This window comes from Scyliorhinus torazame, chromosome 9 (genome assembly GCF_047496885.1).
Source record: "Scyliorhinus torazame isolate Kashiwa2021f chromosome 9, sScyTor2.1, whole genome shotgun sequence".
NCBI classification, from domain to species: Eukaryota; Metazoa; Chordata; class Chondrichthyes; order Carcharhiniformes; family Scyliorhinidae; genus Scyliorhinus; species Scyliorhinus torazame.
The window spans coordinates 53,863,558-53,891,433 of NC_092715.1; the positions used below are offsets into that span (position 1 = coordinate 53,863,558).

General features: G+C 50.0%; 1 protein-coding gene across 25 annotated transcripts in view; it reads right to left on the minus strand.

Moving 5' to 3' along the window:
* The window catches only part of LOC140429207 (sorbin and SH3 domain-containing protein 2-like), a 1,121,994-nt gene that overhangs the window by 225,625 nt on the left and 868,493 nt on the right, over positions 1-27,876 (minus strand). For 19 of the 25 annotated variants that reach the window (XM_072515915.1, XM_072515920.1, XM_072515899.1 and 16 more), the window contains 3 exons: positions 18,121-18,291; positions 809-892; positions 25-90 (listed from right to left, as the gene is read on the minus strand). The exons of 2 other annotated variants lie outside the window; for them this stretch is intronic. In XM_072515915.1, the coding sequence (XP_072372016.1) occupies positions 25-90; positions 809-892; positions 18,121-18,291 (321 nt within the window). The remainder of the gene's footprint in view (positions 1-24; positions 91-808; positions 893-18,120; positions 18,292-27,876) is intronic. 4 more of the 25 variants (XM_072515902.1, XM_072515907.1, XM_072515909.1 and 1 more) reach the window with 4 other exon arrangements.

The following is a 27,876-nucleotide window of genomic DNA, read 5'->3' on the forward strand; positions in this document are numbered from 1 at the left end:
TGAGGATAAAGAATCAGTAGTTACCTTTATATTATCAGCTGAAACATGGGGAGAACTTTCCGGCAGATAATCCAAAAGCTTTTTGGGAGGCTGATGGCAACACAGGCAGAGGTGGAGAGATGGAGAGATGTGCAGAGGAAAGTCAAATGGGACACAACACATGGAAAAGGTGACATGGTTAAAAAGCTCAGGTGTCAAAAGCAACATGTGGCACAATATAAACACAGAAGTACCAACAGAATGAAAATGAGGAGGCAAAAGTGGAAGTGACAATATATCTTTCTACACAGGGGCCCTGGGACTAAATGTTTGCAAATATTAGCTATCAATTGTTAAAATGTTGAGAATCAAGTCAAGTTATGGTTAAAGCAAGTGGTTTAAAAATGCCATTAATTAATGCCAGACTATGTGGCAATGGTCTAGGGTATTTGAGATAATCAGTAATTTCAGTATTGGAGTTATTGTATTAGTGGCTTTTGGGAGTGCTATAATTGTACAACTATATTCATTTCTTCCTTGATAATCACTAAGAGTTGGCTGTCACTAAGTGGATCGAAACAAATAAACTGGAAGGAGCAGTTCAAGGCTCAAAACCAATCAATGGGAGGTTCAGAATCTCCAATCTACAATATGACTACAAAATGCTCCAGGCTGTTAACCTACTTTATATAAGATCTATAAATTAGAGATTGACGTTAGCATGGCAATCATTCTTTTAACAGTGAATACAAACTGTTCCTTTGCAATGAATTACAATTATGAAGATGTAGATTACTAATACTGCTTCGCATCACATCACCTCACTTACCGGGCGTCCAAACTCCAGTTCTGAAAAGAATTTATACCAGGGTTCGTTTTCTAAATCTATTTCATCTGGGTTTATTCGCCCACCCTGAAGCAGAGGTGAAAGGAAAAAAGGGAGAGGAAAGAGGCAAACTAAACAAAATGGGAATGTCAAATCACAGCAACCCAAAACTCCAAATACAGAAACAAAATGGGAAGCAAAACTAAATTATAGTTAAAACGGTATGGGATAAATAATGCAACTTTGTAGTGCCTACAGAGGGAGGTTTTTATTTTAGAAATGGTCACTCTTCTCACACTGTAAAGGTATCATTCAGCACTTTTTGTTTATATTAAACATGTTTGCATTCTTTTAAATGGGGGCTATTATGTGCCAGCCAAAATGGAGCAGAGTTCACCCTGTTGTATCCAGTATGCTGGGAATCACAAGGATTTCTCACAAGCACGGGCAGCAGAGGGCAGCAGAGGGCAGCAAACACAAGGCACAATTGACAGTGAGAGGCAATGTATTCTTGCGGAGGCACAAACAGAACTCGTAAATTCTACTGAAATATGCAACAGCCGGGGATCATCAATGGGCAAGTGGTTATTGGTTACTGAACTGCAGAGTGACTCTTGATGGTTTGGAACCCACTGTCTGGATTCATCAATCTCCACCCTGTCAGGCTGCAGAGTCCTTTACAACGAAAGAACTTAATCCAAAATAGGAAACAAACCAAAATCCACATTGGTTCTGTTATCGAGGTTCATTTCAATGTCAAGTGTTCAAGAGACATGTTTCTGATGAACGCACCAGAACAAATTTATTAGTAAGTTTATGTGTTAACGCAAAGGCGTCACAGGCTGTGTGCTTGGGTTACACGACTCAATACAAAAGAGCCATGCATCAAAAAGACTCCCACTGAACATGCAACCAATTAACACAAGTTTTTAAAGCAAGAAACAGAGGAAATCTGACATTGGAAAGGAACTTTTGAAGAGGGCTGTCTGCACCAATATCCCGACACTTCAAAGCAAATCATTACATTTGAAGTGTGTTCAGACATTTGTAAGATTGCTACGAATTCAAAACATTTCTTTAATTGTCTACTCCCCAATTACAGCTGCTTAAAGTGATCTTGGCTATTATATTTGCCTTTTAATGCCTCATGAATTGCTCGGCAGTTGAGTTAGAGTTGATTTAGTGTATGTAGGCAGAGAAAGGCAGTACAAGATCACAATTCCAAGTCCAGCCGGTCTTCTTACCAGTGAGTTTTAGTGGCAGCAAACCAAACATAATTCCTGGCAATATTTCATTCCATCGGAGATCATTTGGGGATAGGATGTACATTCCCCTCATTTGACCGACTCCTCTCCCTGGTTAGTCCTATCAATTCTACAGCTTGCTTCCAGGGGGAAGAGGGAGAAGAACTTTCTGGTTGGTATGTGACCGAGTTAGGGTTATTTTGGCACTCTGTCTGCCATTTGAGCTGAATTTCAGGATAGGTTTCAAATGTGTTTCACCGCTTGCATTTCTCAATTTAAATTTTAGTACAAATTAGTAGCCGGATCAATTGTAACCACTCCTAAATAAATGGTGTGTAAACTATGGGAGAATTGCGGGAGATCCCCGAAATGGGATTTGCGCCAGGCGCAAAACAGTTTTCCATTCACTTGGCCTACTCCAGCTGGTGTCATCAAGGTCCCGCCCGGAAATGGCGAGAACCTGATCACAACTCATTTGCATTCATGCTAATCTCATTAGCAAAATTAAAGTTGAATGCAGCGGCCTCCCGGCATTCATCCGCCCCCCCCCCCCCCCCCCCCCCCCCCACAGTGGGAGGTCACCTGGGCGCGAATCACTACTGGTCCCTAAAAATGGGGACTAAGGGCAGCACGGTGGTGCAGTGGATAGCACTGCTGTCTCACGGCACTGAGGTCCCAGGTTCGATCCCGGCTCTGGGTCACTGTCCATGTGGAGTTTGCACATTCTCCACGTGTTGGCCTGGGTTTCGCCCCCACAACCCAAAGATGTGTAGGGTAGGTGGATTGGCCACGCTAAAGTGCCACTTAATTGGAAAAAATGAATTGGGTACTCTAAATTTATAATAACAAAAATGGGGACTAGGTGTCTTGGATCCCAAGGAGGAAGACAGGGATGAGTACCCTCTCCACACTTACCTCCAGGTGCCAAGGGGGTCCTTCAGGCGAGATGGGGGTTTGGGAGGCTTGGGCTGAGCTGGAGGAGTGTTTCCCAGATCGGGAGTTATGTGGCAAGTCTTCCCTCTGTAGCCTTGAAATTCATTAAGCGCTCAGCATGTCAATTTTAAAGATCAGTTAGGTGAAGTCTTACATAAGAACATAAGAACTAGGAACAGGAGTAGGCCATCTGGCCCCTCGAGCCTGCTCCGCCATTCAATGAGATCATGGCTGATCTTCGTGGACTCAGCTCCACTCTCCGGCCCGTACACCATATCCCCGAATCCCTTTATTCTTTAGAAAGGTATCTATCTTTTTCTTAAAAACGTTTAAAGAAGGAGCCTCAACTGCTTCACTGGGCAAGGAATTCCAGAGATTCACAACCCTTTGGGTGAAGAAGTTCCTCCTACACTCCGTCCTTAATCTACCTCCCCTTATTTTGAGGCTATGCCCCCTAGTTCTGCTTTCCCCGACCAGTGGAAACAACCTGCCCACTTCTATCCTATCTATTCCCTTCATAATTTGATATGTTTCAATAAGATCCCCCCGCATCCTTCTAAACTCCAATGAGTACAGTCCCAGTCTACTCAACCTCTCGTCATAATCTAATCCCCCCAACTCTGGGATCAACCTAGTGAATCTCCTCTGCACTCCCTCCAGTGCCAATATGTCCTTTCTCAGGTAAGGAGACCAAAACCGAACACAATACTCCAGATGTGGCCTCACCAACACCCTATACAATTGCAGCATAACCTCCCTAGTCTTGAACTCCATCCCTCTAGCAATGAAAGACAAAACTCGATTAGCCTTCTTAATCACCAGCACACCAACTTTCTGCGACTCGTGCACCAGCACACCCAGGTCCCTCTGCACAGCAGCATGTTTTAACATCTTACCGTTTAAATAATAATCCATTCTGCTGTTATTCCTCCCAAAATGGATAGCCTCACACTTGGCAACATTAAATTCCATCTGCCAGACCCTAGCCCATTCACCTAACCTATCCAAATCCTTCTGCAGACTTCCGGTATCCTCTGCACTTTTTGCTTTACAACTCATCTTAGTGTCGTCTGCAAACTTTGACACATTGCACTTGGTCCCCAACTCCAAATCATCTATGTAAATTGTGAACAACTGCGGGCCCAACACTGATCCTTGAGGGACCCCACTAGTTACAGATTGCCAACCAGAGAAACACCCATTTATCCCCACTCTCTGCTTTCTGTTAGTTAACCAATCCTCTACCCATGCTACCACTTTACCCTCAATGCCATGCATCTTTAGTTTATGCAGCAACCTTTTAACATAGAATTTACTGTGCAGAAGGAGGCCATTTGGCCCATCGAGTCTGCACCGGCTCTTGGAAAGAGCACCCTACCCAAGGTCAACACCTCCACCCTATCCCCATAACCCAGTAACCCCACCCAACACTAAGGGAAATTTTGGACACTAAGGGCAATTTATCATGGCCAATCCACCTAACCTGCACATCTTTGGACTGTGGGAGGAAACCGGAGCACCCGGAGGAAACCCACGCACACACGGGGAGGATGTGCAGACTCCGCACAGACAGTGACCCAAGCCGGAATCGAACCTGGGACCCTGGAGCTTTGAAGCAATTGTGCTATCCACAATGCTACCGTGCTGCCCACACGTCTGCATTTTGTGTAACACCTTGTCAAAAGCTTTCTGGAAATCCAGATATACCACATCCATTGGTTCCCCGTTATCTACTGCACTGGTAACGTCCTCAAAAAATTCTACCAAATTAGTCAGACACGACCTACCCTTTGTGAACCCATGCTGCGTCTGCCCTCTTTTATATTCCAAGCCTCTTGAGATAAATGACAACATTGCATTTGCTTTCATAATTACGGACTCAACCTGCAAGTTTACCTTTAGAGAATCCTGGACTAGGACTCCCAAGTCCCTTTGCACTTCAGCATTATGAATTTTGTCACCGTTTAGAAAATAGTCCATGCCTCTATTCTTTTTTACAAAGTGCAAGACCTCGCACTTGCCCACGTTGAATTTCATCAGCCATTTCTTGGACCACTCTCCTAAACTGTCTAAATCTTTCTGCAGCCTCCCCACCTCCTCCATACTACCTGCCCCTCCACCTATCTTTGTATCATCGGCAAACTTAGCCAGAATGCCCCCAGTCCCGTCATCTAGATCGTTAATATATAAAGAGAACAGCTGTGGCCCCAACACTGAACCCTGTGGGACACCACCATCACAGTGTGGATTCCTCTGTTTTGACGTCCTTCCTGGAAAGACAAGGTGCTCTGGCTGACTGCTTTTTTATCTGCCGGGGTTTCTCCTGTGCTGAAGCCCTTCCCAGAAAGAGCAGGTTTTCTGTCGGAGTGCTTTTTTTTTTTAGACTGGATCTTTTTCAGTCTCTGATGCCTGAACAGCATGCCTGCACTGGAGGAACTTTTCCACCAGAAAAGGAGCTGGCACTACTCAAACACTGAAGTACAAGGTTTCCCCAATGAGGATGAGGACCTTCGCGCAACCACTGTTGAATCTCTGGATAGACATGATGACCACACCGGGGGAGCTCATACGACTTTTTTCCCGTGTCTGCATGGGTTTCCTCCGGGGTCTCCGGTTTCCTCCCACAGTCCAAAGATGTGCAGGTTATGTGGACTGGCCAAGGTAAGATTACTCCTTAGTGCCCAAGCGCCAAGGTCCCTGGATCGATTCCTGGCTTGGGTCACTGTCTGTGCTGAGTCTGCACTTTCCCAAAAAGATGTATTGTTAGGTGAATTGGATGTTCTAAATTCTCCCTCCCTGTACCCGAACAGCGACTCGGGGCCTTTCACATAACTTCATTGCAGTGTTAATGTAAGCCTACTTGTGACAATAAAGGTTATTATTATGAAACGTAAGGTGGGGTTACGGGGTTGCAGGGGAGTGAGCCTAGCAGGGGTGCTCTTTTGGAGGGTCGGTGCAGACTTCATGCGCTGAATGGCCTCCTTCTGCACTGCAGGGATTCTATAATTCTATGAACAAATCTGTCATTAGGTGTCAATGTTCTTTATATGAGTACATTTCTCTAATCCAGGATAGAGTAACCAATAATTAATTTTACTTTGACTAAGGTGAAATAGGTTACGTTGTTTATGACAGGTACAATGGATCACAGACTAGACAACCATTACGAGATCTGTGACTAGTCTCAAAACAAATTGATGCACTCGCTTACTGGGATAAATCTGCCTCAATCGTTTTAAGCAGCTGTTATTTTAAAGCATTATTTCCCCAGCTGATTAGTCAGATAATAATCTGGGAGATGATGCATCTTCCTGCTATCAATTACAAAGGGATGAGGTTTGGCCTCCCACCTTCCACTGATCATCAAGTAAATGCCTATGGAATATCAAAATGGCTGGAGGAGGAGGAGATGGTGGCCTGAGAGGAAGTAACATTTTCTGTCTGCGTGCGAACTGCTGAATCCTAAATCTGCAATGCAGGAGATGTGGAAGGTGCTTAAATGGCTAAACACGATTCCTGAAAACAATTTAACGAAATTATAGTAGTCCATTAACCAAATAGCGATTTTCCAGGAATTCTGAAGTAGGCTTGTGCTTAATGATCTGTGTAACAATAAAATTGTGCAACCCAATGCATTAGAAATGCAATAAATTCATGCCAAACAAATTATTAAGTATAGTCACTTATTGTGCAATGTAGAAATGAAATGATCTGAGAGTGTACGAAGAATGAACGAAAAGGTTTCCTTCGATGGATAGAACGGCGTCTTCTAGTAAAGGCGTCCATCAAATTGCCAAGCAACACCTATTACGATTACGAATTTGCCTTCATCTCTCAGACTGATTTCCCCAGACACTTTTTTTAGCACCTGAATGACTCAGGTGATTATCAGTGGAATTGGACAGGCTGATTCCAGATTTCACTCGCTGGGAAAAGATGCATTTGAATGTTCAAAATTCCACAAGGTGTGGCTGCAAACCTAATGCTTCAACTGAGTTCTCACTGGGCAGCAGAACACTCCCACAAAATCATAAATCAATGGTGAATGAAGCATTCCTCATTCTTTCACCTGAACGGCATTCAGGCTCTCAGAATGAAAGAGGTTTTGATCATTCCACAATCCTCTGCAGCCAACAGACTGAATTACATTGTCCAATGTCAGAGAAGGAGCAGTTATATACTGTCAGGAATTTGAGGATGCTATGTGGAAATCATACTGGAACAAACTATGGGATATCAAAAGGTTCAAGTCATACTATTAATACCAATACATTGTGAAAGGATGATGTCCAGCACAAAAGCATAATCTGTAGACACTCAGCATTCCATAAAAAGGGATGTGGTTTCTCCGCTGATGCTCTTTGCTGTTTTCTGTGAAGGTTCCTGAGTGAGGAGTAAATGGGGAGTAAGTGGGTATTTTCTGTCTGATCGGTGTTGGACTCTGGGGCTGCGATTCTGCACTCACGAGCGCCAACGACAACGCGAGTGCAGAATTTCACAAGGCACAATAACTGTGAATCTTCACCAGCAAGATCTCGTGATCCCATTGTCCCGTATCCAAACCCCCCTCCCTCAAGCAGTGACGTTGGCGAGGTTTGCGACAGGAATTTAAAACAAGAACCAGGTGAAGGAAACCCGCTGGTGTAACACAGCCCGCCAGGGGGAAGAGGTGCATGCCCAGACGGTAGCCTGGCACTGCTCTATATCTCTGGGGAGCTCCATTTGGGGGTGAGTGAGAGGGGAGGGAAGGGGAAGGTGGGTTTCCTAGTGCGTGTGGGGGGGTTCTTTGTGGGTTTTTTAAAAATCGGTGATCGGACCACCCTTTTTAAAGAGCGCCCCGAACCCGGGTTTCCTAGCATAGCTGGCTTTTTCCAGCCCAACCCTCCCAGGGTGGGCCACGCCTGAAGATTTTCTTTGCACAAAGTGCTGGGTTACCCTGTGAGAAAAGCCAACGAGCTGCACACCAGTTTTCTCGCCTCAACCAGCACTTGGTGCAAAAATGAGAAAATACCATCCAGAGATTCCAACTCTGATCGGACGTTTTGAGCCATTCTTTGAATCACAGAATAGCTGCATATCTAACAAGTTGAGATAAAAATTATTATTTACGGTTGCCAAATAGAAGATAACTTTAGTAGTGGTTAATGAAGGTATAGTTGATCATAGTGCACCTAATAATAATAATATTAATACTCGCTTATTGTCACAAGTAGGCTTCAATGAAATTATTGTGAAAAGCCCCTAGTCACCACATTCCGGCGCCTGTTCGGGGAGGTCGGTATAGGAATTGAACCCGCGCTGCCACTGTTCTGCATTACAAGCCAGCTGTTTAACCCACTGTGCTGTGCTAAACCAGCCCCTCTATCTTTACCCTGCATCAGCATATATCATTCATACTTTAGTGCTTCTTGTTTGTCTTTGGACAAATGAACAAATTCTGAGCAAGCACCTCAATAAATCACTTGCTGAATACATAAAATCATCCACAAGGAATTGAATTGAGAAAAAACAATAAAGCGACTTCACAAATTTCTTGGTGTGGTGGGCTTGAGAAAATAGCATCAGCAGATTCAGCAATCAATGGATGTCAATGAGATGACTTCCCATGTTCAGTCTGAGTTTATCACACACTAGTCATCCAAGAAATCCTCAGTTACCCAATGAATCCTTCTGCCCAAAGGTCTAACTCGCTTCCTCCTCTTTCCACTGAAACAGAGGCTCATGATCCTCCTCAGGAACGGCAATCACTGCAAATATCCAAGGCATGTTTATAAACTGGCTTAGATTTAGATCTAATTAATAAACATCAGCCTGTGCAAACTTTTTTTTAACCAAGCTGGTTTACATTAAATGACGAACTGAAAGAATTTTATTTTTTTTTGCAAAATCCTTCCAATTTTGAACTCTGCGTTCCCTTTGAACATTCTGCACTTTTCCATTTTGTGGTGGAGGTTTAACGTTCACCATATTAGGTTTTCCTTGATCAGGTAAGCCAAGAGAGCCATGAGTGACAGGTATGAAGTAAGTTAAATGAGGAAAGATGGCAGGTCACTTGACCAAGATTTATTTGTAGTCCTACTAGGTGACAAATATTGCAATCCTGAAGAAAATAGGAATGCCTTCAAAATCACACAAACACAAATGGTAGCCATACGTATCACTAGGATTAAATGAGAAGGCCACATGACAAAACCAAACCAAATGACCAAAACTATGACCAAGCTGGTCATGTCCAGAAACAAATTAGGCAATGGCAGAAATAGTTAACCAGTTTTAAGGATAATAATTCTCAATGAAAGAGGGATAGCTACCAAAAGCAATTGAGGGCAACAACAGTTTCCATCAGATGAGCTAAAAGAGCATATATGGGCGGGTAAAGGCTCAGAGCAAGAGCAAGATGATCTTCAAACATGGTCCAGGGTCAAAGACCACCAAGCACGATTTAGAGGAGTGCTTCTCACTCCTCTTTTGGTTGAAGGACCTTTTTACAAATGGATTAGCAATCACGCATCCCATCTAAATGATATACCATATCATAGTCTTCACAGAAAATGCTTTATGCAAAATGCTTTAATAATCCTTTTATGAAAACATTTATTTACAGATATCAGTTTGATGGGTACACCTACTTCTCCTTGCAGGTCTTGTCTATTCTAAACAGGAGTGTAGCAGCGCGGAGAGAGTGGGAGCATGGAGAATGCGAGAGCCATGTTTACTCATTAATCTTATTTAATTGCTCTTCACTACAATGCCCGAGGCGGTCACCCACATACCGCCACCCTGTAAACCTGCAAACCGGCCTTGAGTGAGAGCCTTCTGGAAGGGCCCTCAGTTTGAAAACCCCTGATGTAGAGTGATTTAAGGATTCCACAAGACACGGTCAGGTAAACTTCCAAGATATGACAAGAGGTTTCTAGTGGCTACATTTTAGACAGTCTCCACAATTGAAGATGTTAGGTTAACAATAATTAATGAGCGGTTTAAGGTAGATGCAGATAATGGCTGCTCACCCTGATGCCATCCATTCCAGGGTGTTTAAACAAATGGGAGCTGTGCTCTTTGAATCACACAGTCCAAGATCATTGGTTCATCATGTCTTAGGTTCTTCCTATGTTCTTGAGAGAGGCGTGCATAGCACCAATATTTAAATAGGACAATAAGCTAGAACAAGGAATTTACAGGCCAATTAACTTGGCTATTGGCATTAGGCAGGCTGCAAGTCATAATAATATGACAAACAAAAAGGTTTTTTAGGCAATCCAAGCATATCTTCTAAAAAGGAAGACTCTGCCTTATCAACTTGTCTGAATTTCTAAAGGAAGCTGGATAGTTGACGGTGTTGTAAGCCCCAAATCAGTATCCTGGGAGTTAACATTGACCAGAAACTGAACTGGACTAACCATATAAATACTGTGGCTACAAGAGAAGTTCAGAGGCTGGGAATTTGGCAACAGGTAACTTGCCTCTTGTCTTAACTCTTGTCTCTCCAAAGCCTGCCCATCATCTACAAGGCACAAGTCAGGAGTGATAAGTGCAGCTCCAATAACACTCAAGAAGCTCTGATTGTTTGTTGGTGAGTGTAAATTTGGATGAAAATGTGAAAATGGAGAACAAAAATATTTTTAAAATAACACTCAATAAGTTCGACACCAACCTGGACAAAGCAGACCGCGGGATTGGCATCTACTAACTTCAACATTCACGCACTCCACCATTGAGGCACAATGGCAGCAGTGTGAACCATCACAGCAACTTACCAAGGCTCCTTCAACAGCACTTTCCAAACCTGTGATTTTTTTGTGAGGGCCACGAAGAATCCAGCACGAGTTTCAAGGACACAAAGAAATAACATTTATTTACAATAACATATATATACACAACAGCAGCAGCAGCAGCAACCTCGCTTGCTGCTTACTCCTTCCTCCTGGTTCCAAACTGGCCAGCTTTATTTATACAGGGAGTCTGCTAATGATTTCTCCGCCCCCCCCTCATTGGGGAAGCTCATACTCACACAGAATTGTGGGATTGTCATTAGTCCCCAGCCAACGGTAAGCAGGCAGGTTATAACATCCCTCCCCCCCCAAAGTCCAAGGAATCCACCGAAGATCCTGGCGAAGGAGGGCGTCGGACTCGTTTTGCCCGTGGGCCCGAGGATTCCCCCTTTGATGCGCCCTGTGTCTCCATCTCGGAGTCAGAGTCTGCTGCCTCTGTCATCTCGGCGTCTCTATCTCCGCGCGGTTCTGTAACGACCTGCGCAGGCTTTGAGTGAGGCACCAGAGGAAGATTGTGCACTACTTTCCATTGTCTTTGGTCTCTGCGGCTGTAGAAATGAGCTCCAGTGGCGGGAATCTTTGGAAGGGATAGTCTTCTGGACCGAACGTGGTCTACATGTTTGCGCTGGAGACGACCCTGGGCTTGCACCTGGTAAGATATAGGGCCCGTTTGGTGAAAGATTACACCAGGAACCCACTGGGCACCACCAGCAAAATTGCGAACGAACACTGGGTCACTGTGCACAAACTGCCGAATCGGCCAATGCCGAGAAAAACCCTGTCCCTGCCGTTCTTGTGTGTGGCGTGTTTTTGCGCCAATGTCCGGGAAAACCATACTAAGGCGGGTGCGAAGTCTCCGGTCCATTAGGAGTTCTGCGGGAGCGGATATGGCGTATGCCGTTCATCTTTATGAACCTCGCAAACTCCTCACTCGTGAATGCAGTGCCGTTATCCGTGACCAGCACCTCGGGGAGGCCATGCGTACTAAAAGATAAACGCATCTTCTCAATTGTTGCGCAGAACGTTGTGCCTAGCATCGTATGCACCTCTAGCCATTTAGACTGGGCGTCGATTAATAAAAGGAACATGGATCCTTGAAAAGGGCCGGCGAAATCCGCATGCAAGCGCGCCCAAGGCTGCCCTGGCCATTCCCAGTGATGTAGGGGCGCGGCCGGCGGAAGCTTCTGATGTTCCTGACAAATGGAGCAGTTTTGGGCCACCTTCTCAATGTCGGCATCGAGGCCTGGCCACCAAACATAACTCCGGGCCAACATTTTCATTTTGGTCACACCTGGATGCCCATTGTGCAAGTCTCTTAGTATCAGCTCCTGTCCTTTTTCCGAGACAATCACACGCGTCCCCCACAAGAGGATGCCGTCTTCCATGCTGAATTTTGACAGCTTGGAGGAAAATGCCCGCAACTCGCCTCGGAGCTGTCTATGCTGCCCACCATACAGGACTATGTGTCGAACCTTTGACAGGACTGGCTCCGTTTGGGTCCACTCACGGATCTGTGATGCCGTGACAGGCAAGGTGTCCATAAAATGTAGGGTTGCAACCACCTCACCGGTCGTGGGGGTCGACATGGGGCCGGTCGATAAAGGCAATCAGCTCAGTGCGTCGGCATTCGCTATCTGCGTTCCTGGTTTTGCTCCAGAGAATACTCGTATGCAGCGAGCAACAAAGCCCAGCGCTGGATCCATGCGGAAGGAATGGGCGGTATTGGCTTATCCTCTCTGAAAATCCCAGCAGAGGCTTATGATCAGTCACGATAGTGAAGTGGCGGCCATACACGTACTGGTGGAAAAGTTTCATCGCAAAGACCACTGCCAGGCCCTCCTTCTCGATCTGCGCGTACATTTTGTCCGCTGTAGCCAATGCGCGGAAGGCGAAAGCTATCGGCCGCTCGGCCCCGTTCTCCACCTTGTGGGACAGGACGGCCCCAATACCATCCGGGGATGCATCACATGTGACGAGCAAAGGCTTTCCAGGATCATAGTGGGTTAGTAACCCAGACAACGACAATTATCGTTTTACCCGCCGGAAAGTGGTTTCTTGCGGCTGACCCCAAACCCAGGTGTGATTTTTATTCAGCAGTAGATGCAATGGGGCCATTGTAGTTGCCAGGTTGGGGAGGAACTTCCCGTAATAATTTACGAGGCTGAGAAAAGAACAAAGTTGCGAAGTGTCAGTCGGGGCGGGGGCCTGTTGAATCGCGCGCACCTTCTCTGCGACGGGGTGCAAACCTCCGCGGTCCACCCGATAACCCAGGTAGACTACTTCCTTCGCCTGAAAGACGCACTTTGTGCGACGTAAACGGACTCCAGCCTCCAAAAAGCGTCTAAGGACAGCCTCCAGATTTTCCAAATGTTCCTGCTCCGACGTCCCTGTGATCAAAACGTCATCTAAGTAGACAGCGACACGCGGTAAATCTCTCAAAATGCCCTCCGTAACCCGTTGAAAAATAGCGCAGAGGATACTCCAAAGGGCAAACGTGTATATTCATACAGGCCCCGGTGTGTATTAATCGTTACATATGGTCGGGAGGCAGGGTCCAGCTCCAACTGTAGGTAGGCGTGACTCATATCTAATTTTGTGAATGAGAGTCCACCTGCAAGCTTTGCGTAGAGATCCTCTATGCGAGGCACTGGATATCGGTCGAGTCGGGAAGCTGTATTCACTGTAAGTTTATAGTCGCCGCACAAGCGATCTGTGGCATCTGGCTTCATTACAGGTACAATTGGTGCTGCCCAGTCAGCGAAACGGATAATACACAGTGGGCCTGATAATACCCGAAGTTTCCAAACGAGTGAGCTCCCCTTCTACCTTCTCGAGCAAGGCATAAGGCACCGGGTGCGCCCGGAAATAGCGCAGCGTGGCTCCTGGTTCGACTTGGATACGGGCTACGGCCCCTTTTATTTTCCCCAAACCGGGCTGGAATACATCTGGGTATCGTCCTAGCACCTCAGCCAACCCTTCAGAAACTGTTTGGAGGATGTGCTGCCACTGCAAGCGCAAATGGCGCAACCAGTCCCGACCCAACAGGCTGGGCCCATGGCCGTGCGCCACGATAAGTGGGAAACGCCCCTCCTGGCATCCATAAACAACAGGGGTCATTGTAATTCCTGCAATGTCCAATGGTTCCCCCGTGTAGGTGGCCAACCTAGCCTGTGTGTCGGTTAATGTAAGGGTCTGTATACCCTGCTTGATGCGGTCGAATGTCCTCTGGGCGATCTCGGAGACCGCTGCACCAGTGTCCAACTCCATCTCAAGCGGGTGACCATTGACCCGTACTGTCACCAGGACGGGGTCACACGGGGAGCTGCCACACAATGCAGCTGCAGGCAGTCATCCTCCGTCTTCACGTCCTCAAGAGTAGTCGCCGCAGGTTCATCCTCATGGAAGGTACGGCCCCTGGGCTGGTCCCAGTTTTGGTCGGAACGACGTCACCTCTGGTGCCCCCAGGACCGGCGTCCGCGACGGGGTCGGCGCCTACAAGTCTGACACGGACATGGCTCCTCATCCATTGGTTCTGGAGAAGGCTCCCTTGGGGGAGGAATATCCGACGGTCACTGGCGTCGATCCGGACGTCGTCTAGCCCAAGGTACCGCAGGAGTGCGGGGGGATGTTTTCGGAAGGAAGGGGTTACGCCCCAAGGCATGCACTTCCATTCCCTGTATCTCCTGCACTCCTCGTTCTGCGCTCTCTCGGGACAATACTATTTGAATGGCCTGTTGAAAAATCAATGTTGGCTGAGCGAACAACTTTCTCTGGGTGGCCGCATTGTTAATACCGCAAACCAAATGGTCGTGTAACATTTCTGACAAGGTCTCACCATAGTCACAGTACTCCGCAATCCTACGTAGCCTGGATAGAAAGTCGGCAAGGGATTCTCCTGGGGTCCTCTCAGCGGTATTAAACCGGTAACATTGGACTTCTGTAGATGGGGTTGGGTTAAAATGCTGCCCCACTAAATTCACAAGTTCATCAAACGTTTTGGTGTCCGGCGCAGCTGGGTACGTAAGGCTCCTAATCACCCCAAACGTATGCGGGCCGCAGGCAGTGAGCAATATGAACACCTGGCGCTCGTTTTCAGTGATATTGTTTGCCCAGAAATAGTAACGCATCCGTTGTGCGTACTGGTTCCAGCTTTCCAGCGCAGCATCAAAAACATCCAAACGTCCGTACAGAGGCATGGTATAATAGAAAACAACTTCCAACCTGTATCCAACAAAAATCCAGGGAGGTGGCTTCAGCAGTGTAGACAGCTATTCACTTTAACCCTCGTCGCCAGTTTTGTGAGGGCCACAAAGAATCCAGCATGAGTTTCAAGGATACAAAGAAATAACATTTATTTGCAATAACATATATATACACAACAGCAGCAACCTCACTTGCTGCTTACTCCTTCCTCCTGGTTCCAAACTGGCCAGCTTTATTTATACAGGGAGTCTGCTAATGATTTCTCCGCCCCCCCCCCCCTTATTGGGGAAGCTCATACTCACACAGAATTGTGGGATTGTCATTAGTCTCCAGCCTTTGGTAAGCAGGCAGGTTATAACAGATTTCTACCACCAAGAAGGACAAGGGTAGCAGATGCCTGGGAACACCACCACCCTCAAGTTCCCCTCGTAGCCACACACCCTCCTGACTAGGAAATATATTGTCGTTCCTACACTGTCACTTTGTTAAAATCTTGGAATTCCTTCCCTTACAGCACCGTGAGTGCATCTACACTCTGGGCGTGTTGAGCTGGGTCTTTCTGCAGTTTTTTGGGGGCCTCAGGCGAGGCCGTTAGGTCCCAGGCGATGGAAGAATCCGGCGCAGACATATTTAAATGAGCCAAATGACTAATCTGGATCTCACCCATTGATGCCTCTCAAGATTCCTATGAATCTCGTGAGATGGTTTGAGCATCGTGAATCTCGTAATCGGCCTCTTAACATCACCAATTCAGAGGCCTTAAATCGCGGCCAACATGACTGCAGCGGTTCAAGTCCACAACTTTTCACAATATACATTAATGATCTGGAAGAAAGAACTGAAGGCACTGTTGCTAAGTTTGCAGGTGATACAAAGATCTGTAGAGGGACAGGTAGTATTGAGGGAGCAAGGGATCTGCAGAAGGATTTGGACAAGCTAGGAGAGTGGGCAATGAAGTGGCAAATGAAATACAATGTGGAAAAGTGTGAGGTTATGCACTTTGGAAAGAGGAATTTAGGCATAGACTATTTTCTAAATGGGGAAATGCTCAGAAAATCAGAAACACAAAGGGACTTGGGAGTCCTTGTTCACGATTCTCTTAAGGTTAACGTGCAGGTTTAGCCAGCAATTCAGAAGGCAAATGCAATGTGAGCATTCATGTCAAGAGGGTTAGAATACAAGACCAGAAATGTACTTCTGAGGTTGTATAAGGCTCTGGTCAGACTCCATTTCGAGTATTGTGAGCAGTTTTGGGCCCCGTATCTAAGGAAGGACGTGCTGGCCTTGGAAAGGGTCCAGAGGAGGTTCACAAGAATGATCCCTGGAATGAAGAGCTTGTTGTATGAGGAACGGTTGAGGACTCTGGGTCTGTACTCGGGAGTTTAGAAGGATGAGGGCGGATCATATTGAAACTTACAGGATACTGTGAGGTCTGGACAGAGTGGACATGGAGAGGATGTTTCCATTTGTAGGATAAACTAGAACCAGAGGACACCATCTCAGACTAAAGGGACGATCCTTTAAAACCGAGATGAGGAGAAATTTCTTCGGCCAGAGGGTGGTGAATCTGTGGAACTCTTTGCCGCAGAAGGCTGTCGAGGCCAAATCAGAGATAGATAGGTTCTTGATTAATAAGGGGATCGAGGTTATGGGGAGAAAGCAGGAGAATGGGGATGAGAAAATATCAGCCATGATTGAATGGCGAAGCAGACTCGATGGGCCGAGAGGCCTAATTCTGCTCCTATGTCTTATGGTCTTATGGTCTAAGTCAGCTCAGCACCACCTTCTCAAGGGCAATTAGAGATGGGCAATAAATGCTGGCCTACCCAGCAATGCCCACATTCTGTGAAAGAATTTTAAAGATTGTCAAAAATGTGACAAAGGCTTTTCTAAAATCAAATTACAAATGCTTTACAAAAGACTGACTTGTAAAGATGAGCCTTGTGGGACCGGATAAGGAGCTGGTGTTTTCCCCTGTACAAAAGTGTAATTATTAACAGTAATGCTCCTGCTTAGGGCCTGGTCAGTAGCTGAAATGTATAAGCCTTGAAAGTTCAAAGAGTTAAGAGATTGATACCGAGTTTTATGGGCCTCAGCTGTCGGGATAAATTGAGTTTGGGTCTTTTACTTACAAAAGGCCTTTGAGGTCTTTAAAAGGATCAGAATCGGTCTAATTGGATAGGTTATTGAGCTGGATAGGTTAAAGGTTGACTAGGTGACATAAGTGTCAGGTGCAAAAGCAGAGAACTATTTTAGAAGCTGGGGAAAAGGATTTTTTTCTTGAGTTATAGTCCTCTGGTACAAGTAGGCAGCACATGCAGTGAGTGGGGATACACTGTAAACGCTCAGTTGGAACTTGGCCGAGATCCTGAGTGGTTGCTATGTCTGCAGATAGATGGTAGGAGCATCATTGGGGGATTGTCACTCAGTTATCAGAGCCAACTGGGCCCGAAAACATTCAATACATTATCGCTAACGAAACATACACCTCTGGACAGACAAAGCCAAACAGCTGTGGATTAACCCACCAATTCTATTCTGCATGGTCTGTACTTAATTACCATGATTTACACTTCGAAACATATAACCAATAGTATAAGCTATGTAGATAAATAATTAAGAGTTCCCAAGTGGTCATTTTAATTTTAAAAATGAACAATTTCACCAAATGGCAGCTAAGTTTGGAGACTATTTTAAATTACTTTTCCTACACTGAACACAAAGAGAGAGCGAGAAAATGGTGAATATGCCCTTATTCATTTCAAACTAGCTCAAAATATTGTGATGGACAACTAATTCTGTTTTTAAGACTTTATCCTGCACAGCCACTGAATGACACCTTTAAACTTGTTCGTACCAAGAACAAAATGCAAAGCAAAAAGTGGAAAAGCACATTATTGCTCCAGGACCATTTCTCAGAACTACAGAGGATTATTCACTTAATTTTGGCTGATCAGCATTTCTAGATTTCTTTTAATCAACCTGCTTAGATTTATTGGAAGAGTTACCACTGGTCCATCATAATATTTTCATGTGATCTCAACCAAAGTAAAAAAGCAGGTCCTGGACCAATGGACTTTTCGACCATTGAAGTGTGTTACTCTGATGGATACCAATGCAACATGCAGGATTAGTTGCTGCACCCAGATTCTGTGCCACTTACAACCCACTTCTGTTCTTCTTGGTGTTTGAGACCAAACACTCGAACACTTTGAGCTGAGGGCACCTTACTTTCTGCTGTCTTCTTTCTCTGGGGCATTTTTTCGTTATAAACCTCATGCTGAGTCTTAGTCAACCTCCTGTCTTTAGAAAGTTGTGCCTTTGTTTCTCTAGCCTTTGAGGAGTTAAGAAATTGAGCAGGTAATGACTTCAGAACACTTAATTGTAATAACACATGTTATTTCATTCTACTCAGGAGTGAAATAGCCACAAAGGTAAAATTCTCCCCCCCCCTCCCCCCAGATATTGAACTCAAAAAGAATACTTTATCACGTTATTACCAAAAGGGAAGTGTGCAATACTGCACTTTGTTTTGTGGTGTAACATTAAATACTCTCATGAATCCAATAAGAGATAATAATTACAAACAAGTGAACTTTACCAGTTAAACATGAACACGATGCCTATATTGAAACTAAAAGGCAACAATTGCTGGAAATGTGCAGCAGTCCAATTATTATCTGTAGGAACAAAAGACAGACAAAAGCATTGGGTATATGCCCTTCTTCAAGGTTTATATGTTGGCTGTCAGCTCAAGCCTGTGTGATGTATAGATATGGAATTACCATGTGACATAGTACACTGGAACACGCAGCAAAGAAAATCAATGTTTTCCTTCTGCAAAGGGCATTAGTGAGCTTTCCTCCCCTACTATACTTTGTGTGAATGGCCATTTCTGCAGAGATGGAACTAAAACTGCCATATTCAAAAGTTAAGTAATGTACTGAAGTTGGGAGTTGGTACCAATGTGGTCAAGCTGTGAGGGATTATGAAGATGCTCCATGAGTCACAGCATCATTCCACTTTCAGAGCCACTTTCATTTGAGAATGTCTACTCTGGTGATCTTGAAGTAACGAACGTGAGACCATTTTCCTTAATAAAACAATACGCATCTTCTGTGCAGAAAAACTGGAACTGAGGCATCGGAAATGTAGCAAGTTAATTTAAACTAAAAGCATTTCCCTTGCCACATAGGGATTAAAATTGATAAAATGGAATACAAAAATAATTTTAAAATTCAAGTCCATCCATCGATCCTAAATTGGAGGTTCTCAATGCAGAACTGGGGAAAACAAAGACTTCAGTTCCACCGTCGATATCAAACTACCCAATTATTTACCAATAATTCCACATAATTATAGCTGATGAATATGGCAATCTTGGGAGCAATCAAGCAGACATAAAATTGCAAAATAAGCTGGAGAGATTTAAAAGGCAATGTGTTTGTTATGGTATGATCAGTACATTAGCTCCTATATTAGACTCTTATTGTATTCACTTAATGAGTGCTGTCTGGAGCTTTGGAAAAGGCCAATTTCAGGACCAGATTGGAATGTTATGTTCTGAAAACTCTGCTTTACACCCTTCATGCGGACCATTTCTATCTGTAGTGAAATCGTAAACATGCTCTTTTCAGGCACCTTTTTAACAATTTCATTGTCAGTAAAGAACAGAGGAAATCTTCCCTTGCGTACCTGGAAATGTTTGCACTGCAATTTGAATGGGAACACCTGTAATTTTTTTTAAGCTTTGTTGTAAAAGTAAATTTAGCTTCGCTGTTACCAGCAGATACGACTGATGATCTAATGGCATTTTTCAAAGTGCTGTTAGCAAACCTGGTAAAGAGAGAAGAGCTCCTTCGGGAAATAAAATTCCCCCACATCTATTCTTGGGCCTTAGTTGAGTAAAAAGTTTCCCTCACCAAGGTCTGTTCCCAAGTGTGTCACTATTACCTCATTGTTGAACAGCAATTACAGACAAAGACATAAAAACATTCATTGTTCTTGCTGGTGACACTGATCGTTACATATTATATCGTAGCTCCTTGGTTACTTAAAATCACACATATTTCAGTTCTATTAGACCGCTTGAATTTTCAGATATCCCACCATTCTTTGTACTGAAGAGAAAATGCTAGAATCTTTCTCTATTGCCCCAGTAGTTCTAAAGGGACCCTTTCAATACTCAGCACGTTTAAGTCACAATTGACAAATATATTCCCTTGAGGTGAAATGCAATGGAAAGCTGTGAGAGAGCATTTTACAGGAAACATTAGGGGCAAAATTCTCCAATATCGGCGGAAAGTCCGCCGATCGGCGCAAAAAACGGCGCAAATCCCACTTGCGTCACGTCATAAAAATGGGCCGATAGTCTGCGGCCTGAAATGGGCTAGCAGCGACGTAACGGGATCCGCGCTTGCGCAGTGGTTCACGCCGTGCAGCGTCATACGCGCTGCACGGCGTGACGGCTCATAAGGCCGCGCAGCTCCCCCCCACCCGACCGGAACAGCCGACCGCAACACCCGACTTGATGGCTGGCCGTCGCTCAGCCCCGAGGTTCGAGTCACGCGATGTGGAGGCGCTCCTGGACGCGGTGGAGCAGAGGAGGGAGGCCCTGTATATCGGGCACGGCCGCAGAGTTGCCCCACGCCACAGCCGGCGTCTGTGGAGGGAGGTGGCAGAGGCCGTCACCGCTGTGGCCCTAACACCACGGACAGGCACCCAGTGCCACAAGAAGGTGAACGACCTCGTCAGAGCAGGCAGGGTGAGCCTTCCCCATATCCCCCCTCCCCCAAATCCCCCATATCCCCCCTCCCCCATATCCCCCCTCCCCCATATCCCCCATATCCCCCATATTCACCCCTCCCCCATATCCCCCATATCCCCCCTCCCCCATATCCCCCCTCCCCCATATCCCCCATATCCCCCCTCCCCCATATCCCCCCTCCCCCAAATCCCCCCTCCCCCATATCCCCCATATCCCCCCTCCCCCAGATCCCCCCCTCCCCCATATCCCCCCCTCCCCCATATTCCCCCCTCCCCCATATCCCCCCCTCCCCCATATCCCCCCTCCCCCCATATTCCCCCTCCCCCCATATTCCCCCTCCCCCATATCCCCCCTCCCCCATATCCCCCCCTCCCCCATATCCCCCCTCCCCCATATCCCCCCCTCCCCCATATCCCCCATCCCCCATATCCCCATATCCCCTCTCACCCATATCCCCCCTCCCCCATATCCCCCATATCCCCCCCTCCCCATATCCCCCCTCCCCCATATCCCCCCCTCCCCCATATCCCCCATATCCCCCCCTCCCCCATATCCCCCCCTCCCCATATCCCCCCTCCCCCATATCCCCCCTCCCCCATATCCCCCATATACCCCCCTCCCCCATATACCCCCCTCCCCCATATCCCCCATATCCCCCCTCCCCCATATCCCCCCCTCCCCCATATCCCCCATATCCCCAAGTGAATCCAGCCCTAACCTTAACCTCTGCAATGCACGCGCAACCGATGGCGTGCATTCATATACCTGCCTAACACTGTTGCCTTTTACCCCTGCCACCACCCCCCCCCCCCACAGGAGAAGCGCGCACACAACAATAGGGAGCATGTGAGGACTGGAGGAGGGCCCGCTGATGAGAGGCCACTGACCGTACACGAGGAAAGGGCCCTGGAACTGGCTGGCGGACCTGAGGACCGGGAGGTTGCTGATGCAGAGGTCGGGGCCCCACGAGCAAGTGAGCCACCAACAGCCCGTCCCCATATACCCCCTCCCCTATATCCCCCTCCCCCGTATCACCTGATCACTGCCTGATGTCTAACCATGCATGCTTCATTGTGTATCGCAGGACCAAACGTCCAGGCACCCTTCCCCGCAGATGCAGACCGCCCGCAGGATGCCCCTCGGAGACCATGGGAGACGGAGAGACCCGAACCCTCCAGCATGCGACGCCCGCAGGATGCCCCTCGGAGACCACGGGAGACGGAGAGACCTGGAGCAACAGGGAGACGACACCCCCGTCACGTGCGGGAGCGACCACCCAGCGATGAGGGGGCAGCCACAGGCCCCCGTCACATCCGAGCCAGGACACCACTACCCAGGACACCACTATCCAGGACACCCCTACCCGGGACACCACTACCCAGGACACCCCTACCCGGGACAGCACTACCCGGGACACCACTACCCGGGACACCACTACCCGGGACAGCACTACCCGGGACAGCACTACCCGGGACAGCACTACCCGGGACAGCACTACCCGGGACAGCACTACCCAGGACACCCCTACCCGGGAAGACGAAATACCGGACAGTGACTCAGAGTGGATGGGTGGAGACGAACCCCCACCCCAAAGTGCCATGGACTCAGAGTGGGACGAAGAGCACGACACAACGCCACTGCTGTCACCAACACCCTCCACCATCGCAGAAACACTCACCACTGTTGGGCACTTTAGTGATGAGGCGTCTGGTACACTCACTGGTGCGCACCACACAGCCGTCCCGGTACAGCAGGTGGAGGTAGGAGCAGCAGATGGACCGGGCGGTCGGAGGGCAGCCCAGGCCGAGCGAACATCTGCCGCCCAGATGGATCCCGGGTTCCTGCAGTTACCACACCCACACATAGATCCGATGCAACCACCGACACGGAGACGAGCGAATAGGGTGACGGGTGGCTTGCGGCGTCTGCGGTCGCAGGTGGAGGAGTCCACCCGCGTCCAGGAGCTGGGAGTGGTCCCGGTCATGCGTGCCACCCAGGCTGACACCGCACGGGTGGCGTCCGCGGTGGAGGCAATGGGTGCGACGGTGTCAGACATGGGGAACGGTTTGCGAGGCCTGGGGCCTTCCGTGCAGGTGGGGTCTGTGGCCCAGGAAATGGCTGCCCTCTCACAGGAGGCCATGAGCCAGTGCCAGCGCCAGATGGCAGAGGCGCTCCACGCCATAGCCCAGTCTCAGCAGGCCATGGCCCAGTCTCTGCAGGCCATGGCCCAGTCTCAGCAGGCCATCGCTGAGGGCATCGGCGCCAGTGGCCATGTGCGAGCTGGCGTCGCACTGTCGCAGACAGGGTTCGACAACCCCCTGGGCTCCATGGCTGCAAACCTGCAGACCCCTGTCGATACCAGCACGGGCCTCCAGGACTGGCAGCGCCAGATGTCGGGGGCGCGTCGGATGGCCAGTCCGTTCGCATCCCCCACCCATGTAGAGGCCTGGGGGCCATCGGGCACCCCGAGGGAGGAGGAGGTGGTGTGGTCCGTCCCGGCTCCCCCTGTAGGGGAGGTCCCGGTACACCGCGACACCTCGGACTCCCCCCCTTCCGTCCCAGGTGCATCGGGTGGGCAACGGGCAGGACAGGCTGGCAGCTCGCCATCCCAGTCGCCCGGGCCGCAGCCTGGCCCATCTAGGCCAGGACGCCCCAGGAAACGGCCGCCAAAGGGATCCAGTGTCAGAGGGCAGGAATCACAGGAGTCCACCTCCAGTTCTGCTGTACCGTCTGGGGAACCACGTAGACGTAGTCAAAGGGCCCGTAAGGCCAAACAATTAGACACTGAGTAAGTTGGCACGGGTGCAGGGCACAGATGAGTTTTAGGGGCTAGGGCACGTGCATGAACTCCTTTGGTTATTAAAGTCAATGTTACACCTACCGAAGCTGCCTTTGTGCTCTGTCCAAAGTGTGCGGGGGTGTCATGTACGTTGAGCGCAAGTGTGTGTGTGAGGGGTGGTCTGACCTCAGCCCCAGGTGAGTCTGCCCCCTTCCCCCTGGGCCGCCATCAACATCCCCCGGGCAGAGGACGGGACCGTGCGCTGCAGTGTCACAGCCGCATGCAGGGATGGTCCGGGTGGATGGTGGTACTGTGGCCATGGGTCAGACATAGTCCAACGATGTAGAGCCAGGAGCTCATCGGAGGCGGGTTGTCATCATTCTCCATGGCCTGCGATAGACACGCGTCCACCTGCAACTGGGTGAGCCCGGCCCGTTGTGCCGCCGGTGGATCGGCAATTGGGGGTGGGGGGGTGGTGTGCATGCGGGTGGGGTGTGTGGGGTTGGGGAGGGGGGTGAGGGTGCTGGGTGGGTGGATGGGTGGGGGGTGTGGGTGGTCGGCTGTTGTCATGGTGTGCGGTCTGTGGCCATACTACCCGATTCCCACGCCCATCTAGTCAGTGAAGCGGGCGTCTATCAGTCTGTCCCGTGCCCGCTGGGCCAGCCGGTAACGGTGGACAGCCACCCGCCTGTGTCTACCCCGTCTGCCCTGACCATTGCCCCCATCCCCCTCATCTGGGGAGGACTGGGCCTCTTCCTGCTGCTCCTCCACTCCGCCCTCCTCTGCCTGCGGCACATCGCCCCTCTGCTGGGCTATGTTGTGCAGGACGCAGCACACCACAATGATGCGGCCGACCCTATCTGACCGATACTGGAGGGCGCCCCCAGAGAGGTCCAGGCACCTGAAACGCATCTTCAGCACGCCAAAGCACCTCTCGATCACTCCCCTTGTCGCTACATGGGCATCATTGTAGCGGTTCTCCGCCTCATTGCGTGGCCTCCGTATAGGCGTCATCAGCCACGATCGCAATGGGTAGCCCCTGTCGCCCAGCAACCAGCCCCTCAGCCGGGGATGGCGTCCCTCGTACATGCCGGGGATGGATGACCGCGACAACACGAATGAGTCGTGTACACTGCCTGGGTGACGGGCGCAGACGTGCAGGATCATCATGCGGTGGTCGCAGACCACCTGTACGTTCATTGAATAGGTCCCCTTCCTATTAGTGAACACGGCCCTGTTCTCTGCAGGTGGCCGCACGGCGACGTGCATCCCACCGATCGCGCCCTGGACCATGGGGAACCCGGCAACGGCAGAGAAGCCCACGGCCTGGGCATCTTGGCTGGCCCGGTCCACGGGGAAGCGGATGTAGCGGTGCGCCATGGCATAAAGGGCATCTGTCACTGCCCGGGTGCACCGATGCACCGATGTCTGCGATATGCCGGACAGGTCCCCACTCGGTGCCTGGAATGACCCCGTTGCATAAAAGTTCAGGGCCACCGTAACCTTGACGGACACGGGGAGAGGGTGTCCCCCGCCAGTGCCACGCGGTGACAGGTGTGCCAGCAGGTGGCAGATGTGTGCCACGGTTTCCCGGCTCATCCGGAGTCTCCTCCTGCATTCCCGGTCCGTGAGGTCCTGGTATGACTGCCGGGGCCGGTACACACGGGGCGCCCTCGGGTGCCTCCGTTACCGTGGGGCCGCGACGTCCTCCTCACCCTCCTCGTCCTGTCGGTCAGGTGTCCCTCCAGCCTGGGCGGCTGCCGCCTGCCCCTCTGCGGCAGCCTGCGCCGCCTCTCTGGCACGCTCCTCCTCCTCCTCCTCCTCATCCAGGGCAACATAGACATGAGCGGCTGCCACCACGGCGGCCAACATCGCTGGATGGTCTGAAAACATGACGGCCTGGTGGGGGGGAGGGGAACGACGACATGTCATCATTGCCCATATCCCCTCCTCCTCCCAGCCAGGTGGCATGGACCGCATGGGTCCAACTGTTGGAGGCTGGCACCTGGCCAGGTGGACCAACTCATTTGCCCTCCCATCATCCACCCCGGCACGGACCCCAACCCCCAACCTCCACCCCGGCACGGCCCCCCCACCCCCCCAACCTCCACCCCGGCACGGACCCCCCCCCCCAACCTCCACCCCGGCACGGACCCCCCCCCCAACCTCCACCCCGGCACGGACCCCCCCCCCAACCTCCACCCCGGCACGGACCCCCCCCCAACCTCCACCCCGGCACGGACCCCCTCCCCAACCCCCAACCTCCACCCCGGCACGGACCCCAACCCCCAACCTCCACCCCGGCACGGCCCCCCCCCCAACCTCCACCCCGGCACGGACCCCCCCCCCCAACCTCCACCCCGGCACGGACCCCCCCCCCCCCCACCTCCACCCCGGCACGGACCCCCCCCCAACCTCCACCCCGGCACGGACCCCCTCCCCAACCTCCACCCCGGCACGGACCCCCACCCAACCTCCACCCCAGCACGGACCCCCCCCCAACCCCCAACCTCCACTCCGGCACGGACCCCCTCCCCAACCTCCACCCCGGCACGGACCCCCTCCCCAACCTCCACCCCGGCACGGACCCCCTCCCCAACCCCCAACCTCCACCCCGGCACGGACCCCAACCCCCAACCTCCACCCCGGCACGGACCCCCTCCCCAACCCCCAACCTCCACCCCGGCACGGACCCCAACCCCCAACCTCCACCCCGGCACGGACCCCAACCCCCAACCTCCACCCCGGCACGGACCCCCCCCCCAACCTCCACCCCGGCACGGACCCCCCCCCCAACCTCCACCCCGGCACGGACCCCCCCCCAACCTCCACCCCGGCACGGACCCCCCCCCCCCCAACCTCCACCCCGGCACGGACCCCCTCCCGGCACTCCCCCGGAGCCCAGCCTACTCTAACCACCCCCCCCCCCCCCCCCCCCCCCCCCCGCCGCACACACACACACACAAGCCGAGACACACCTCTCCTCACGCAATCAGTCTGCGGCCACGCCATTTCCTGCCCAGAGCCAACCCCCCAGGCCGTCACTCACCTCCTCGCTGGTCGGCGTGAGCCTGGAGCACCGGGTCACGCCGATGAAAAGGAGGTTTGATTGACGTCGACGTGAACGGTCATCACATCGACGGGACTTCGGCCCATCCGGAAGGGAGAATATCGGCAGGCCGAAAATCGGCTGCCTTGCGCAGACCCGTGACATTCTCCGCGGCAGCGGCGCCATTAACGCCCCGCCGACTTTTCTCCCTTCGGAGACTTCGGCGGGGGCGGGGGCGGGATTCACGGCGGCCAACGGCCATTCTCCGACCCGGCGGGGGGTCGGAGAATGACGCCCTAGATCTTGAAATCAAATCACAAATGCATTGCATGATTTATACATATCACTTACCGTGAAGGTTTTTAACATTTTATATTTGGTCTGTGCTTCGTGAACCTCCCACTATCGTAGTTCAACGAAAGGTAGCCCCCCCCCCCCACCTCCCATTATTATATGTTACTGCTTACAACCCACTCCTGCCCTGCGTCGTATATTGTAATACAGTGTTAGTGGGATTCAAATCCTTAGAGCCCTTACTGTAGATACCATTGAAGTACTTAATAGTTTTGGACGACGTCAATGTCAAAATTGATGGGCAGGTTACAGATAGGGTCCAGGCACAGATTGGCCCATTTGGACTCGGAGAGGTGAAAGAAGCTGGAGAGCACCTCCAGGACTTTGGTGAGGAGCATGATTTATTTCTGGCCAACACTGTTGTATATCTGGACTGCAGCAAATGGACAAACTAGGAATGAGATGAAATATGCTGCAATAGCAAAAGGGTGGAGATCCTGCTTGAAGAATTGTAAGGTGTATCTTGGCACTTACTGTGACACCGGGGGCACAAGTTTGAGGTGAGCGGGGGAACGTTTAAGGGAGATGTGCGGGGTAAGTTTTTCACGCAGAGAGTGGTGGGTGCCTGGAACGAGCTGCGGGTGCCTGGAACGCGCTGCAAGAGGATGTGGTGGAAGCAGGCACATTAGCTACATTTGACAGGTATCTGGATGGGTACATGAATCGGGAGGAATTAGAGGGACACAGACCGAGGAAGGGCAGAAGGTTTTTTTTAGTTAGGGCATCATGATCGGCACAGGCATGGAGGGCTGAAGGACCTGTTTCTGTGCTGTTCTTTTCTTTGTTCCTTACTCTTTGCTCGTGGCGTTATTGGAGGCCAGAGTAGGCAAAAGCACAAAACAGGTTTTAGTGACACTATTGAAATTAGGTGAGCTGAAGGATGTTAAGGCCATGAAGTATGCAGTGGAAATCATCAACAACTCTGAAGCTCTACCGATGGCAGCCGACAAGAGAAAATCAGAAAAGCTTT